Genomic DNA, 19384 nt, shown 5'->3' with positions numbered 1-19384 from the left:
AGCTGCTAACAGGGTGCATATTTTTAGTCTGTACATTTCCCTTGCACTCAGCTCACACTGGGAACATGGGGCACAGCCACAGTCTGTAAACTCAGTGTGTGGCTGTATGCAAACATGAAGGCCGTTAAATAGACACGGCTATACTCTATCTACTAAACGATATACTGTTGTCTTGTGGCATTAACGTATGGCACTTTTCCATTATACAGTTCTTGCAATACTCGCTGCACTGAATCATTACAATCACTTTATTCAAAAGATTAGTTCACCGAATCGTTCAGTACTTCCTGCATGAACAGGTTGTGACTTGGCTCAAGGCTTTCAGCAGTGCTGTCACTAAATACATCAGGCTCCTCTGTTAAATATTGAGATTTATTTGATAAACGTTGGAGAATAAGACACGTTTTCAGGATATTTAAGTCTTTTTAAACAGATTTTTCAGTTTGTTGCATGTGTGAGACGCTAGGTACTATTCCTAATGGTCGAGTCGAGTAGTGCATGAACTGTATAATGGAAAAGCATTGATATATTGCACAAAAGTAAGGTGTTAATATGCTGGAAAACAACAGAATTTGAATTTACACTATTCCTCTCAATCTTACTAAAGAAACTGTATCAAGATTTTAACCTCATACAGAAAAATAACATTAGGTACTGAAATATCTGCGTCTTTCACACAAACTGCCTCATATGTTCAATGGAATTTTATTTAAAGAACACGCAGTAGCTTCTGGGTCATTTAAAGTTCAATGGATTTAATACAGGAAGCACTGGGAAATAATAGAGCTTCCCTGGTACTTTACTGAGTAGAGTTCACAAAAATAAAACTGAGTATCATCCATTAGTGGGTTTCCATCATAAAGAAAAAAAATGTTTGACTGAGATGCTGAATCAGACTCAAAGCCACACACACACACACAACTGGTCCTGACAATGTGAGTGTTTATGCTACAAAAGGTCCTCAAAAGATAACAAACACTAATAAACACATACACACCCCCTGGGGTAGCTTGGCTGGGTTCCCAACGACTGTCTGTACTGGGCTGGCATCCATCTTGTAGACACCTCACTGCATTCACGAGATAAGCCTCTCTCTCTCTATCACTCACACACACACACACACACACACACACACACACACACACACTCTCTCTCATGCAGACAAAACACACACACACACTAACCACTCTGTAGCAGGAGATTAGACACAATGTTAAACAAAGAGGCAGAGCAGGTCTCTGATACACTGGCTCTTTAATTAGACCACTGGTATCTGAGGACTAAGATACCACACACACACACACACACACACACACACACACACACACTCATAACCCTTACATTAACCTAACTGCAACTCACATTTTAGTCACAAACACACACACACACACACGCACAACATGAGCTACATTAAAAGGACAATAAACAACACAAACACTGTAAATAAATGTTTGTGTCTGTTCAGTTTCCGTCACGGTGGGACGGTGGGACTGATAATAAAGGATAAAAGGGAGAAACAGCTCATCAGCTGTCACCTTCTCTGCAGGACAAGGCAGCTTATCACCTCTTTTTAAACCTTCGGTTAGTACTTTCTGAAAGGCCGAACAATCAAAGTGAAGCCACAACAAAGCTGCGTTCGCCGCTTCCTGGCAGGAGTCGACCAGAAATTGTGGAACATGACTTGTCCTGTATGCTCTTCTTCATCTGAAACAGGCTCTGTCAATCATTATCAGACCTGGCAGAGGGAGCGTTTGTGTGTATACAGCAGCAGCATAGAATCCACTTTTGATGCTTCAATAAAGGCTCATTACTTATTTTATTTTTTATTTTTTTTATTATTTTTTTTTATCAAAAAGGTATAATTTTTATATCTATATAAAAAAAAACACTGGTAGTTTATATTAGCTTTACATGAAAAAAACAAACAAATTAATCTTACCCGTGAGGATTCCAAGACACTGAAATAAGAGGCAGCGTACAACATGGGAGAAAGAAATATAGGATTTTGACTGTGACCGTGCTGTGAGAGGCCACTCTTGTCCTCATCACTATTCATATTAAATACAGGTCACATTTGAGCATAACCCCAGTCACCATGTCATTTAAAGAAGTGCATTTAGCCTCCTTTCAGCGAGAGAACCTCAACACATTCACAGTGAGGTCATTTTAAGCTCCGCATGAGATCTGCCGAGACTGACTAAATGTAATCTCCTTCAACCAGGTGGAGTCTCTGTCATACTGAACTGTATACTGTATATATTTGTAGAGAGAGACAGAGAAATCTACCATGTTAATGCAACTTTATTGGCCTGAACCAATACAACACAATTTTAACAACAGATTTGTGCCTCTAATCCAGTAATGTAATTCATGATTAGGCAAAAAAAAGCTAGTGATTATGTCCCTCCCTTATTGTCCTACAGGACAATAAGGACACAGCTAATTGTGGCTAAAACCCTTGGTAAGCATTCAGCTCTGTGATTAAAAAAAAGGTGGAGCAAAGGGCACGGGTTCAAGCCAAGAACAAAGACTGGTGAGGGCGGAGAAGATGGGAGAGGAGAGGTTGTTGAAAAACTAAAACGGGACAAAGGACCCAATTAACTTGAGCTATTTTTATACATATGCAAAGTTGAGGCAGAGACACAAAATAGACAAAAAAAAAAAACTATGGAAAGTAAAAATGAGGATGAACTGGGACGTGAAGGGGAATTTCAAGGCTTGTTTTTTTTACTTGACTGGAGGATGGAACAACTCTCCAACCAAGGGCAACAACAATTGTGGGCATCTGTCATGCCATCTGGGAGAGGCCTGAAGCTGCTGCGGGCACGAAAGCAAATGTGACCTATACATGAATGACGGCAGCGTTGTCGGGACACTTACATGCGTCTAAAGTCATATGCAAAGAAAAGAAAAAAAAGGTCAAATAAAATCTTTGTATCGTACGCCTAAGAACACGGATCACAGCGGAGAATTTAGGAGAGTAGAAAAAAAAGGTAAGAATGAGGGAAGACAAAGGTTCCCTACAAGTATTAGCACCAACTGCCACATACACAACAAAAAAAAAACACATCAATTACGACTAGTTTCAAAGATCCTGCGTGGGCAGTCTGAGGGACATCCAAATATGGGGAGGGAGTGGTGATTACAATGTGATGGATTAGTCTGGGCAACTGTCTTGTTCCGTTTATTCCTGACAGGAACATGTGGACTGTTGAAAGGTTCGGCCTGCAGTCAGATATAATCCTCTGCTTCCTTCCTTCCAGGCTCAAAGTGAGACTTAACTAAAGTAACTCAACTCTCCTTCATAGATTTGGAAACATTTACAAGTCTCATTGAAAGAATTAGGATTGCTAAATGATGGCAAAACTGATGGTAACTGTTGATGAAAATGAAGCTATTCTGTTGGTGATAGGGAAATAAACACACTTGCAGTTCATTTAATTCATATGGTTAAATATATCTGTTTTATTTAGTTGAACTTATTTGTCAACAATTCCGATTTCATCCTTTTCTATATTGTTATAGGGCAATATTCCATATTTCTCTTGACAATTGACACAAGTTAGTATTAGACAGTTTCGGTTGAGCATGCAGCTTGATGGCTTACTGTGACTACAGTAGATTAGTGGTTACCACTGTTGCCTCACAGCAACAAGGTGACTCTCAGACCCTAGAGATTTTTAAATCCTCCCTTAAAACCCACTTCTTCTCTCGGGCGTTTCATAAATGAGCACATGCAAATTTGACGTTTTATTGTTTTTACTGATTACTGCAGTTTTATTGTTTTTTTATTCTCATCTATTTATGTATTTACGTATTTTCGTATGTAACCTGTGCCTTCTTCTGTACAGCACTTTGGTCAACCACTATCCTTTTAAAAGGTGCTCTAGAAATAAGTTAAGATGCTGGATTTGATGCCAAGTCTGGGATCTTCCTGTGTGGAGTCTGCATCCATTTCCTCCCACCATGTTAGACGCATTCGTTTAGATTGGTCCACAGTGGCGGAATGCTCAGTTACAGCGACTCTGATCAATACTCCATCTCACCATGTCATTTTGTTATGCAATTTAAGATGTACGATGACTACAAAGAACCTTTACACTCCTAGTTGGGTAGCAGTTTGGGAACAGAACTCTGACGTGCACCAAAGAAGCGAACTCTGGTCGGCCTAAAAACACAAGTCTTGGTTCGCATCAAGCGAATCAAATGCTGGAAGCGGATGACAACGCAGGGCATTGTGGGTAAACACGACCCAAAAAAGATAGACAGGATTTAATGCAGCTCCATGTTTTGCTCTTATGTGGAGGAAACAGAGATTGCCCTGCATTAACCAACGGATGAGTTTTCTTGTTCACTGTTTGTCTCGTCTTTTCCTTCAGTAATTATTGATGCGGCGCCACCTCAGGCGAGGAGGGGAACACAAAAGGTTTGGTTTGTTTCACTAAAGTGCAAAGGTGTGAAAGCAACATCAGACGGGGCTGAATATGCAATCATCAATTCAACCAAGTCCCCAATCATATCGAGTCTCGCGGGGTATTAGGTGTGAAAACGACCTTTGACCCAGGGATATGCAGTCAGGGATGGCATCATGAAAAGTAAAAAACACTAATAATGATAACATAAACTAAATAAGTCCACTTGTTTGTACAATAGTATTTATTTTCTGTATGATTCCAATCATTTTCTCTCTGTCTGTCGCCAATACGTTTGCAGACACGTTTATTATACACCCAAACGTTCCACAGTCTGGCCATTACCTTTAAAGAACGTATGTAGTCTTGCTGATGGGACATAAAAGTGCAGTGAAAAGGCACAAGGTGAGGCAGAGAGTACCTTGCTAACGATGACAGGGACACATGTGAGTCCAACACGTGCTTGTTGCTGCTGTACACTCAGCCAAATATATGCCTCACCTATGTGTGTGTAAAGAATGCTGATGAGATACAAAGCTACTTTTTGGGTTCATATATTAGTAAACCTGACCCTGACTGAGTCAGCGCCTCATCAGCCATGAACCTCACCGCACGTCACTGGTAAGACCTACTTTAAGAATTCAACTTAGAGCCATTTCAACAGAAAACAGTGAGCAAATATCTTTCGAGACAACGTGAAACAGATTCAAGTGAGTCACTGTGGAGCCGTCTTCACAGGATCCACCTGCTCCCCCCTTCCTCCATCAGAAGTATACATTTATAAATAGTTATTTCACCTATTAAATTTCAAACTCATTGCTAGTACAGATGCCTTCTTGCTAAATGCATATGTCCAACTGTCAAGGTCGATGGGTTCATTATTATACATCGTGATATAAATTCTGAAAATAACCTTGAATTTAAAAACAACCGTGAATGTCAAAGGCTACTCATCTCTCCTGGCACTGACACAGAGGCGTGAACACATGTTTACATTTGGAAAGGACTCCCGGGCCGAGCAGGGTTAAGTCACATTCTGACTCTTTTCCCCTTTGGGCTTTGTGCTCCTGACAGCTCTCACATCAACAACTGCAAGACCCTGATCATACAAACTGAAGCAGTGACGTTCAAGTAACAGACACATGCACCTCATCAGTCATACGTTACTTAATATTAGTTTGTTAAATGATGGCATGACAACCCGAAACACCCTTCCACTTGGATGGCAAACGTGTGCCGTCAATGAAAAGTGATAGCAGGAGGTGGGAGGAGGGAAGCATGGAGGAAGGGATGACTAATGTGGATGTGTAAGAGAGGTATTTAGGGCACCTGGGATGGTGTGTTCACAACAATGAGACAGACTATTGTACCATCTGAAAACCCCCTTAAAAAACAGGGAAAGACATGACATGCAGCAAAGGGGACCAGACTCACGCCTGGGCTGCTGCTGTAAGGACTTAGTCTGTGGTGCACCCTGTAAGAGGAGCAACAGGGGCAGTGCACAATCAAAGATAGCCTCCCAACTTTGGCTGTAGTCTAAAAGTTCTGTTATTATGCAGATTATTGGCTACCTACATTAGTAATTATCTAAACAAACTTGAGATTAAATTACTTTTCACTGCTGCGAGAACTGCTGAGGTGTGTAATCACGAGGTGAAGAAATTCAATGGTGTTTTATTTCCAGAGCAAATCATCACCAACATTGACAGATGACTGCAGATAAGATCACTGCTTATTCCCACTCCACTTCCCCTAATCATCCATCCACCAAGTTCTTATCTGTGCTAACTCTTATTGGAAACCTGACAGGCTAAATTGGATTGACTTTTAATTAGGTGCACTCCCCAGGTGAAATGGCTTTAATTGCCTTAATTATCTCATTCATGGTGGTGGAGCAAGAAGCAGCACCTGGGTGGCTTTTCAAGCAAATTAATCAGTCAGTTTAATCAGTTGGAATCAAAATCTTAGCAGCCTGTAGAAGAAAAGACTTTGAGGCCTTTAAAGCCATCGGGTGTATCCGAGAACACTAACATTTATCATTATGACAAAACAAAAGTAATGGTCTCAGTCGTTTTACTGTTGGATGTTAAAGGGGAATCCCTATGTTTATAAATGTGTATGTGAAGAGTACTTACAAAAAAGTTCATAATTGGTCCAGTAGATTGCTGCGGGGGCGACCACCATTGTTTTCATCAATAAATGGCTCGGATTGTTATTGTAAGAGTCTGACAACATTACTAAGGGTATAGATTTGGTTACAAGACTAGTGGGTATACCACTCTCGTCTCCTCTGTGACTCAAAGCAATGTTTATGCTCGTAATTTGGGGACTAACTGGTAAAAAGTGCTCCTGCTTTTAAAGAAAAGAAATGATGGTTAACGATAACCATCATAACAAGTTACAACAAACACATCACACAGCTTTCATTTGCTTAGCAGGTTCAGGTGTTCAGAGGCCGGTCAGGATGCAGGTAGGAGGCTTTCCTTTCAAGCTGCCACAAGAATCCTGTCAGACATGCTATGTGGTGTCTTCAACGGTTGTCCATTGAATTAAATATTATCATATTGATTTCTGAAGGCCCTGAGATTACTAGTTGTATAAAAAAAAAAGGTGGAGCCAATGGATAGCAAGTTAAAATAGATTGTTAGTTAACAAGACTTCTGTGCCCCTCTTGGTTCCTGTTCACTGATGTAAAGATGCAGTTAAAAACACTTTCACTCAAATTCTGTTTTGTGCTGTGTCAAAATGTTGTAACTTTCAGCAAAAAAACTAAAACAAACATAATGAAACTTAGATTATAGAGGATAATTAAAAATGTGGACAGTCTGCCATTACCCTGCAGTCATAATTTAAACCTAATAAAGACATCTTTAAGACAAAATGTTGTCTATTTCCACCTTAACCATTGGCTTAAAATCCTCAACAGCAGAGTACACACGGCCGCAGACAAACTGTTCTAAACAAACTTCTTCCATGACAAAAGATGACATATGATCACTGAAATCCTTATATGACAGAGAAATAAGAGATGACTGACGGTGATATCATAAACTGTCAGGACAGAGGAGTCCAGAGGCTAGAGCATCCATCAGCGTCCTGTGGCTCAGTCGCGATTGAAACAGACCGCGCTATGCAAGCAGCGGAGCCGCACTATAATGGCTCCTTCAATTAACGACCATTTAATGTAGCTCACTTGACTGGTCTTTGTGTTCGGCAGGGATGGCCATTAGAGAGAATAGAACGCACCATTTAATGTCGGAACAAAGCAAGAAAATTCACCGAGTGAAAGGCTGCATGAAAAATCAAGTGAGGGGCAAAGTTATTTGATCCAAAGAAAAAGCGGGGAGGACGGAAACAATATTGTAAACGGTTTCAGTTTCATCAGCTGGACAATGCGGCAGAATTTGACCATAAAGACTGTTTCCTCACCACACCTTTAATACATTTCCTCATTAACACCATTATCTGAAGCCTGCAGTGTGTCAGGCTATATATTCAGATAAGAGCTCATCCTAGTATGCATGTCAGCAGGAAGGATAAATACACCGGCTTCATCAAAAGCAACATTTTCCTCCACTGGAAAATGAGGGAGGAGTCACCAGCACTGGTGCAGCATTTTATTAATGGCCACATACGCTCACACAAAGGCTGCAAATAACAAGTATATTCATTTTTGATTAATATGGCAACTATTTTAATCAATTGGTTATTTGTTGGTCAATAAAATGCAGAACTGGTGTGATATAATGTCTTGCTATGTCCTGATGTAATGTAATGTAATGTAATTACATGATATTCAGTTTACCATCACAGAAAATATTTACATTTATAAAGCTGAAGTCGGATAACATTTTATTTTATTAAAAGTAAAAAAAAAACTAAGTAGTTTGCAATTTAGTAATCGATTAAAAACTTGCAGCCCTAGCTCATACTGAGGTTATGCAGCTCAGGGAAAGTCAGTTTTCAGATGTGATGGAACCTTCACCAGTGGTATGTGCAAAACACCTGCTGGTCCATCACACCAGTGTATTTGCCTACATTTAAATATATATATATAAAAACAATGTCTACATTAAAATGGAAATGACTAAAAAATAAAACTAAATATTATCTCCATCTGTGGGTCCTGACCCAGTCTCTAGGAATGACTGAAATATGACAAAGGAAAAAGCAAAATCTGATAATTAAAAAGTTGGAAACAGCAGATGTTTGATGTCCGGAGTTCATTCACTCGTAGCTTTTTTCTGCAGTGTTCTCCTGTCATGTGTTTAGTGACTTACAGTAATTGAGTGTTCTTTCTCCATCTTCCTTCTGTCCTGCACAGCTCTTCCTCTCTCCCTCTTTCTCAGATAAAAGGCACCTCTAACTCTCTCTTCCTTCCGTGTCTCACACGACTTAACGCATAGATGTTATTTGTGGAGCTCACAAGCTCCTGTCTCTTGTACTGAGGAGTGAACTGTGCATGTACAGTCCACAAAGACCAAAGATTTCTGTGCCCTGAGACAGGAAGTACATCATCTCGTAGCAACAATGTAGAAATCTACATTTTTTTACTGCAGATTATACATTTTACTCACCAACTGTTTAATATTCATCTTGCTCATTCAAACAATCAAAATGAAAGAAAGCCAGTGATTCTTCTACATATGAGGTGGTACCCTAGCGTCCCCTATCATGGAGCTGCCAATGTAGCATTTGCTCAAAAGACAACACGGAGTTTCACTTGTACAAGCTGCTGTTATACTAATATTGTATTTCAGTTTGGAGTGTTAAAACAGCCTCTCTTACACCCAGAGAATTACAATGTGGTTTCAAATAGAGTCCGAGTTGGATTACCACATCAAGAATTGCAATATACCTGTGACCCTCTCAAAGATTTACAGACCTAAGAGCTAAGGATTTGGTTCCATTAGCTCAGCCCTCTCTTACAAGGTGAATGATTTGAAAAATAAAAATTTAGTTGAGCTGCTCACAAACAGAGATAATAAAAATATTGGTATTTTGTAAAAGCATCAAGTCTCCACTCACACATGCTTTTCATAGCCATTATAAATGACATTTTCTATGTTGCCAGGTTGGAACCATGCATCTGCACAAATGCACACAAAAGAATGTGTCCATGAGCAGCTACACACACGTGGGCGTACACACACACCTATGTGCGACACGCTGAGATACATTTTCACACAGTCGCCTGCCGCGTTCAAACGGCACCTGCAATCCAGCCACAGAGGAATGGAGAGAGGTAATGGACCGTGCACAAATTCAACTTCTCACACAGACCGGGACGCGTCTGCGTGTCCCTCTCAACAGATGACGAGGACTCAGAAGAACTACAGTGCATTAGAGCTGCTGCGTGTCACACACACACACACAAACATGCACGAACCGAGCAGTGTTTCTCAACGGCAGTTAAAATGTGATACGCTAGACAACAGCAATAATGTGTCTGCGGCATGTGACACACAATGTCCCGTTAGATTTCAAAAACAACAAAGGAGGCGAGACACAGAAACCCAATAACCATGTACTACCCAGAGCTAAAGTAAATAACATTATTCTCTCAATCAATTTGTTTGGTTTATTTATTTATTTTTTAGTCCGAAAGGTGCTGTATAAATAGAGATATAATTATAAAACACACGTTTACTATAGCGTTTCTATAGCTCTGTAATTTTAACACACCTTGTACTTTCTAGAGCTACAACTGAAAACGATTTTCCAGAAAACTTAAAAGAAAATATTAAAGAAATAAAAGGTGATGACTAAATGTTTTCCCACATGTCACATTTAAGAAGCTGAAATCAGAGGAGGGGGGAGGAGGAAAAAAATCAAATCATCTTCCCTATGACCACAATAATTGGTCATTGATTTAGCCGTATAGATTATTAACTGGTTAATCAATACATGCCCCCGTGCTATACAGTGGTGTGCACTTCAGCACCTACAAGTACACACCACAACTAAACAATACTGTTTTAGTTGAATGTCTGCCAACTGTGTGAATAAGCTAGAAGATATAATGTATTACCCGGATTTCACTGAACATACTGTATGTTGTCATGCAAAGAAGCCATTTTATACTACAATTTGTGCGAGGAAGGATAAGAGAAGACGTGTCCTTGCCTTGCAGAGACCAGCACACATGAATACGTACAAGTTTATACAGTCAGTATTCACACAGGGACAAAAGTGTATGTAAACACCGACTGAGTCACACAGACAGCAAAGACTCTCGTCAGTATTCAGTTTATTACAGCCAAGTATTGACCAGATAGAATTGTGTCATTACATGTCATTTATCGATCTTTGAATTGATGTTTCTTGGGATTGTTTTTTTTCCCGCCTAAACTCCAGCTCACAGAAGCAGCACTGAGGAGGGAGGAGGTCAGGGAGCGGCTTTACCCCGTCTTCACCTCCGGGGAGCCAAATAAAGTCCACGGTTATCAGTCTAGAGGCAGGTCTAAGCTGTGTGACGGAGACTGACATCTGACTTGTAATGACACAGCCCGAGAACCATTACAGCTATGATGGGGGACTTAATCTGAAATCCATTTCAGTGTGTCTGAAGAGAGAGAGGCTCGGACGGGGGGTGCAATCTATTGGGAGTCTGTTGTGATAAGGTACACGCTGCACATGCAATTTACTGCCCGAGTCTTCTTCTAAGGATGACTGTGATTTGTAATTTCTCTGTCTGCAGTCCATCTCAAAAGACTTTCGATAGTAAATACGGACAGACGACAGAAAACGTTTGTCTTCTTTGCAGACACAGTTTTTTGTCTCAGTACTGTCGGACAACGTGCGTTGAACACAGGGAGGAGGAGGAGGAGGAGGAGGCGCGGCGACCAAAATCCTCGGCAGAAAATGGCGGCTGTGAAGAGCAGCACTGAGCGCGTGACCACAGCCATGCCAACATTTTATTCCACTGCACTCTCGTATATATGAAAAGGTTTTTCCAGTACAGCTTAAAAAAAATGATTCAGCTGCCAAAGATAATTTTATATATATAAATAATTTGCAGCTATTTGAATAGGTGATTAAATAAAAATAGCAGTTCCACAGATCATTTCATCAAATAGCTGGGAAAATAACAACTTGCATCCCCACTGACATGAAATGATTTCAAATCATGTCTGTTGTGCAAACCCGGTGTCAAATTGGAAAAAGGAGCAGCGTTGACATTTTAACTGCCGTTTCATTCAGGTTTTCTTGATGCCTTTGCACATCAATGGTAATGTGAATAAATGGCACAAGATGACAAATAAACAGGATCAATGTGCCATGTCACTATTGACATAGAGCATGATGCAATAAAAAGGAATAGATTATTAAAAGTACAAGACAAAAGGGTTGACTGAAAGCCTGTTTGCAGTCATTTTACTTAATTTAAGAGAAAGTAAAGAAATACCTAAATATCTTTACAATCACACCAATTCTGGACTGCCATCAGGATCTGTCAGACGATTTTTTTTTAAGTTTTTAACTGAATAAAGGTTCTAAAACCAGTATTAATATGAGAATAAATTAGGGCTGAATGACTTTGAATACATATCTAATTGCAATTATTTTGATTGAAGTTGAGACTGCAATATGATTTGCAATCTGAGAGAGTGTGGTCATTTTGACGTAATTATTTGCACTTTCATTTGATTAGCATATTTAAAAGTGATTCCCGTGTGATATTTGTGCAGATCTGTGAGAAACAAAGATGTTTTCTTCAGTCTGGAGAATAGGATGCGTGTAATAAATGCTCATGTGATACACATTTTGGCTTTAAGAAACAGAAAAGCAGGAGAAAAGAAAAATTGCAGCAGGACGTAATGCGATTTAAAAAAAAAAATAAGATTAATTGTTCCCAACTAGAATAAATCACACAAAATACGTCTGGTGTGCACAGGCCTTTAGTCCAAGAAAAAAAAAACATGCGGAGTAGGTGTAGAAATCTCAATTATCAATCCTCCGATGGTCTATGACTCTCACTTAGATAAGGACTATTAGGTGAATTGAAAGAGTTTGATGTTATGACTGTGTATAAGATTTTTATGGGGCCAGGTTGTAGACACAGAGCTTTTAAAACACTGTGAGGAGCCTGAGGGTATTTGAAAGGGCTAATGAGATACCCCATCTGTGGCTGTTCACAAGATACTAGACACAGATCTGGCCAACACCCCGAGAAACAGCTGTAACATTGAAGAAATAAACTGCCCGTCGCTCGTCTCGTAATTATTTGTAATCATGACAGAAGCAAAGAGAGTAGTCGGATTAATTAGTATAGGCGGAGCAGCAAAATCCCATCACCGCGTCCAAATGTATGGAGACGATTGTCTCAGTTGGAGCCAATGGCAGATACACAGTGTGTCACATAAGCTTTATCTCTACTGTCATACCAATGACAAAAAGCAATATCCCTCATGCGTCAACAAAAAAAATGCATTGTGGACCATTGTTCAGTCCTTGGTGGACTTCTTTAGCAGGAGCCACGGGTCCACTGATGGTGAAAGGCTGGAGCTCAAGCTGCTCCCATCCCAATCTCGTTCCACATGATTATTCTCAATTTCACAGCTGATGGTTTTCACCGAGACAGACGGCAGCAGCCAAATGCCAAACTACAGCAAAGAAGCTTCTGAGGTGGGAGAGAAAGTTAGAAGAAGAAAAAAAGAAAGGCTGGTCACTCAACTCCATCAGCAATGTTTGGGATAGAGGTAACGTGTGAATGTGACCTGCTGCCAGGTGCAGGAGGGGGAGGGAGATGTGGGCCACTGTGAGATTTTATACAAGCCTGCGGGCCATAATATAAGCTGAAGAACTGAGAGCAAACTGGAATTACTGCCTCCAACCAAGTAGCAGCTATCGTCTATATCTGTCCAAAACTATGTGTATTGAGAATGTCTTTTTAATCCGGCAGCAGAGCAGAGAAGATCTACACAATCTTAACATATTCAAGGTTTGGCACAGGGCCTTGAGTGTTTACCTTGGTCTTTAACCTTTCGGTTATTACACGCCCTCCTTGTATCCTTTGTATTTTTGAGTTTTGGTGAAGAAACAATATGTTGTGAGGTCACGGTGACCTTGAACCATTTTACCACCTAAACCTAATCAGTTCACCATTACAGGGTCCAGGGTTAGCATTAGGACAAACTATAATGTGCTGGATGGAGGAAAAAAACAGAAACAATCCTAAACTAATGCAATCTTACTTTTGACTCTACAGATCACCATTTTTATTTGTTTTTTTTAAAGCACCTTTCACTATGAACTAGACACTGGAGGTTCAGCTGACCTTGTTACGCAACAGCCGCATAAAGGAGGATGTCGCCGCTCATTGTGCACCGACCATAAATGCCTCCATGGCTGCTCATGGGGCACACACCACCTAGAGGAGATCGTTCATGCCTCGTGCAACATGCAGCATTTGTCTGCAGTGAGAAAAAGACACAATTGGCATTTATTTACTGCAAAGAGATTCAAGTTGTTGTCCATTTTCAGCTCCAATCAGCTGTAATGTAAACATGACACCCGGGTACATTTCTCAATCTACTCCTTAATTTTCACAGTCTAGTCATGCAGTCTGCACATTTTCCAGTGTGACGTCGTGATGCGCCGTGACCAGCGTTTAAAAGAGGCACTGATGGGAAATATATCTAAGTGTAACCACCGGAACATTGCCATTGCTCTCGATACTTTATTTGCGGTTGTGTGTTGCACGTTGGTCGATCACAGTTTGTGTTAGTGACGTCAAGCACGACTCGGTAGTCGGGAGTCAATCACCTTTCCTGGGAAAGAAATGCTGATAATTTTGCTGATAATATGCTCTATAAATAGTTTACCCGTCTTAAGTCAGCAATTTTCGTGAATTTTTGGAGAGTGTGAGTCTGGTCCAGCTGTGTATGCACCTAAGAGGCCAGCAGAATAAAGGTACAAAAAAAAAAAATCTTCAAACTCCCACAGCCACACTCTGGGGGAGTGCTGGTGAAAATGACAGCCTCGCTCTGGGGAGTGGGCAGTGGGAGGCGCGGGATTTGATGAATCAAGGACCTTTTGTTCGCAGCGCAAATGACTGCATGCGCGCTGTTGGAAAGAACATCTCTTTGGTGGTGCAGCAGTGCTTGGCAGGCAGAAGGGCGTCATTTAGAGCCATTTAGGTTTCGAGCCGACACGGAGGGGGACGGAGGCGAGCAAGGTCGTTCAGTGATGATGATGATGTGGCCAACACTGGGTGTTTAAGTGGGTCTACTGATTAGAGGCTGAGCTCAGTATATGCTGGCACTCATAGTGATGACCGTGTGCAACACACACATCTATAGCATAGGTGGACGGACCGAAGGGCAACATTACAGACGGCACTGGCACATTTTGGTTGAATTACATACAGGAAAGAGCTCAGTTTTCCCTCTCTGGAGGCCATTTTAAACACATTCATTATAGCCGTGCTCAAAGATGATTAATAAGTCCCTGGACTGAGGATATTTAATGACCCTGCCTCAAAAGTATAGTAGAGGAAAAAATCAATTATTTATTTATTTATTTATTAGGATTTACCTAAATGGAATCTAGGCCTACAACAATTATTCAATTATCACTATAACTATTATTAGAATCAATTATTATTTTTTTTAATAATTTAAAGAAGATTTCATAAGCTTTTTTAGCTTCTTTAATGTCAATATTTTCTTGTGAGAAACCATTAAAACTGGAATATTTTGGTTTGTGGACAAAAGAAGAAATGGGAGGACATCATTTCAAGGTTTGGGAAACACCAATCGACAATTTTCCAACATTTTCTGATGGACCACACAAATACTCGTTTTAACCGAGAAAATAGTCAACACATTAATCGATTATGAAAATAATCGTTAGTTGCAGCTCTTGTTTTACGACAAACTACGGCCAAATGTTTTGGAGAAAATGCCTGATGTATTTTTAAGTCAAGGTTAATTTCAGTACTCACTGTGTTGAAGTGTGAAAGAGTAGATTCACATAGAAAACCATCTATTAACTACAATTCAAGGATTAGAATTTAAAGATATGAAATGGTTCCAAATTCCAAAATCATGGGTTTATTTAAATAAACGCTTCATAAAGCATTATCCCTAAATTACAGCCTTGCGTAGGTAAAAAATAAACAATGTGAAAGAATATAGGAATAGGAAGCTCCAAAAGTTCTAATAACAGAAGAATTCAGGTCCAAAAGGGAAAGTCTAAAGTGAGAAGACTAAATAAAAATTAAATCCTGACATTAACACGAGAAGAAGACTCAGTTGGATTCAATGAAAATGTCTCTGCTGCATCTTATGTGGCGTCTCCAGTTAAAGCTGCCCCTGATTGTTCTGACCCTCCCTCTGAATTCTACATTCAGCTAATGCAAAAATCATCACACACACACACACACACACACACACACACAGGAACACAAACATGCAGTCACAGCCTGACGTGTGGGCACAGCCAACACACGCCTTAAAGCCTTTTAGGTTTAAATAATTAGTCCCTTCATTAACCCAGTCAGTCAATTAACTACCTTTGACCTCCATTAACAGAATCACATCTGCTGAGAAATAATCTCATTTGGCAACATCACATTTTTCTTATTTTTTTTTTATTTTTTAAATGCACAAACACATGTTCAAGTGTATTTCTCTGACTAAGTCAATATTTACAGCGTTGACAAATCAAACACTGTTTTAAATGTATGATTCTTATGAATGTGTGCACAAATATTTAAAAAAAAAAATACAACTGGAGGACAAGAAAATTAAATTAAAGAATATATAATAATTGAATTTTCACTCATTCTGGGTTTCGGGGTTGAACATAAAGAAAAAGCTACTGTTCAGTCACTTTTTGGGGCAGAATTTTCTAGCTTGGGGTTAAGGAAAAAAAGAAGGGCGTTTGTGTTTGCACCCTCAAATATTTGGTCTTTAAACACGCACACGCGCGTACACACACGCACACTACCGGTGTTTTTAATGATTAAAAACACAGCCGTGGCGCAACATTAACACTGACAACATTAAAAAAGTAAGAAGTCTACACCTGCAGTCGCACGTGAGTGCTAATGCTGTGACACCTTTAGCCAAAAAAACAAGTGGATTTCACCTCATAACAAAGCCACACAGCGTGGAAACGCTGAGGCACGCGCTGCCCACTCGTGTCCACGGATTTGCGCACAAACAGCCTCAGCGACACAGAAGTCAGAGAGCGTGTTTCCTACCTGCCTGACACGGTTCCACGGCTCCTCCGTCGCTGCTTTCCATTTCCAGCTGTCACTGATTAGGACGCGAGCTCAGCTGCGGGCTTTTCGGTCCCGCGAGAGAGTCAAGAAAAGATAGAAGCACGCGGCCAATGCGCGCGCGCCTGTGCCGCGTTTGCCGCGTGTGCCACTGCCGAATCCTCCTGCGACCGCGTGCAAGGATGAGGAGTGTGTCTGTCTGAAGACACAGCAGTGCAGCAACAGCTAATGACTTTTTCAACGCACACAAAAGTTTGACGTCTGCTGTAGAGGCCGATGCGTCATCAGCAATTTAAAAAAAAAAACTTTCCGACATTTACAAAATATAGTTTGTATACATTTCTGTGTCTTTTTTTGTTCTAAATAAATGTGAACTTGTGGTTTTCAGTGTGTTCAACACACGTCAGACTGCACCATCAACCAGGGAACATGGTGGTCAGCTACACACACGTCCAACAACCACCAAGTCAGCTGCTGAAGAACACAACAAATGTTTAAAAACAAACAAATCATTGATGTACTTCTTGAGAAAATTCTCCTTCACGCTCAAGTACAGGTCCACAGTAGAAATAGTGACCTCTAATGGTAGGATTGCAGATTATAACAAAAGGAGGAATTTCAATGGCAGCCCATTGCCAAGTGGAAAGGGAGCATAGAGTGTAACCAGGAGGTTGCCAGTTCAAATCCAAACAGGTCAAGTTTTGGAGTACCCAATTCCCATTGCTCCCCATTGATAGAGTTAATTGAACGATTAATGTCAATTAGGGCCACACAATGGCACATGTGGCTGGCACTGTTGCCACACAGCAAGCAAGATGGTTGCTGGTTCACATCCCGGACTGGACCTAGAGTGTTCATCTCTATATGTTGGCCTTGTGATAGACTGGTGACTTGTCCTGCCTGTTCCCCAGCCTTTTGCCCTATGTCAGCTGGGATTGGCACCAGCAACCCGTACTGAGGTTGATAAAGCGGTAGATGATGAATGGATGGACAGATGAAGGATTTTCACCGACCCCTTCATTTATCCTGTGTGTGTGTGTGTGTGTCAATAAACGGCTGCATTCGCACACTAGAAATCTATATTTTTTAAGGCAAGTTTCTGTTTCAAAACTCTGAACACACACACATGCTCACATGCATTTATATATTTTCTATTTATATTACATGACGCAGACATATTCTTCCTTTAAACAAGCTTTGTGAGAGCACTTGCAGTTTTGTTGTAATAAAAGTTTATGTTCTGTTCTATTGAGGATGCTGAAACATGCATCCATAAAACAGGACCCTTGCCTAGAGTACATATAAAAAAATATAAATTAAAAATGTACTTTTTACACCAGTATATTTTCCTTGTAGACGAAGACGTAAATAAAAAAAACAACAATTGTTATTATTATTATTTAACTAATATTAATACAAATTAAATGTGTGACCCTTGCTCTTGCAGCAGTTGCTTTTGATTTATTTTTGCAGTTGATTTATTAACATGGTTTAAATGACCTTCAAGTAAATCAATGAGTCTTTATTTGTGTTTCACTTTTTATACAATTAAGATGTAACACCTCACGCTTCACACACACACACACGCGCGCACAAACTTGTTTTTAAATCTCAGTGAGGACACGTCGCAGACGTCGTAATTCATTCCCTAGCCCCTTACCCTAACCTTAACCATCACAACAAAGAGCATAACCCTAACCCTTAACCTAACTTCTAACCCTAAAACCAAAGCCCGGTGAAGTTGTGGAGCACGGACAAAATATCCCCACAAGTTCAAAATGTCCTCACAATGATAGATTTGTACACACACACACACACACACACACACACAGATACACATTCACACACCTCAGACTCAATCATACATGAAAAAAGAAGCTGAGGATGTGAACCCTATCCCCCCAACATTATTAAAGACAGTGTGTGTATAGTTTCACTACAGGACTTAATGGGATGAGCAGAGTTCACATTCTGAGTTAAAGCCCATTAAATATGGCATTACATTGACATGTCCTGGCTCCTGCATGTCAGATGCTCTGTTTGTTTGTTATGGTGGGCACTGGATTGGATTGGATCGGAGTGCAGTGAGACCTTGTGACTGCCGGCACGGGTCATCCAATGACTGGCATCCGTTAGTGAGGTTCTGAGAATTCTGGGAGTTCCGGTGTCACTCTGAATCTTGACTGAAATAAAACTCTGCAGAGTGTTTCTGTGGCATCATATCCATTCATAAAGACAGAGACAGAATGATCATATTGAATCACGTTGAATCGTTCCTGAATAAAAAAAAGTATGCATCGGGAATTGAAATTGAACGGTGTGCTCAGGGAGAGATGGACGGGCGTATAAAGCATATCTGTGAACAGTTCTATTAAAGCTTCCTCCCACAGAGCGGCCTCTAAGAAAAACTGGTTGAGGAGTCAAAGGAAAATGTTGACTGACTTTGACACGTCAAATCCTCTTCGCCTTTAGGCCCCCGGTTGTGTCCAGTCATCTGCATCCCCCCTTCCACCCTCCCTTCATTAACATTGTTGGGCTACGTTCAAAAGCAGATGCCTGCGGATGAATTCAGCAGCACGGTGGCATGGGCGCTTGTGTGCTGCGGCCAACACGGTGGTGTGTGTGTGTGTGTGTGTGTGTGTGCGTTCAGCTCAGCTGTCAGCTGCATGGTGATGGATGCACGGTGGAAACATACTTGGACTTTGAGCTATGTCCTTCACGTTGAAGTCCTTTTGGTACACTG

The 19384-nt window shown here is 40.6% G+C and overlaps 1 protein-coding gene across 4 annotated transcripts in view; it reads right to left on the bottom strand.

The window, feature by feature from the left end:
* Window positions 1-16800, bottom strand: part of LOC122759123 (zinc finger protein 385C-like) — a 79896-nt gene extending 63096 nt beyond the window's left edge. For 2 of the 4 annotated variants that reach the window (XM_044013695.1, XM_044013697.1), the window contains exon 1: window positions 16624-16800. In XM_044013695.1, the coding sequence (XP_043869630.1) occupies window positions 16624-16666 (43 nt within the window). In that variant the 5' untranslated portion in view covers window positions 16667-16800. Of the gene's footprint in view, window positions 1-13692; window positions 13792-16623 lie in introns of those variants that run through there. The other 2 variants (XM_044013698.1, XM_044013696.1) reach the window with 2 other exon arrangements.
* Between the last annotated feature and the right edge of the window lie 2584 nt (window positions 16801-19384).

The sequence above is a fragment of the Solea senegalensis genome, linkage group LG18 (assembly GCF_019176455.1).
Source record: "Solea senegalensis isolate Sse05_10M linkage group LG18, IFAPA_SoseM_1, whole genome shotgun sequence".
Classification (NCBI taxonomy): domain Eukaryota; kingdom Metazoa; phylum Chordata; class Actinopteri; order Pleuronectiformes; family Soleidae; genus Solea; species Solea senegalensis.
This window is presented reverse-complemented; position numbering and strand designations above follow the sequence as displayed.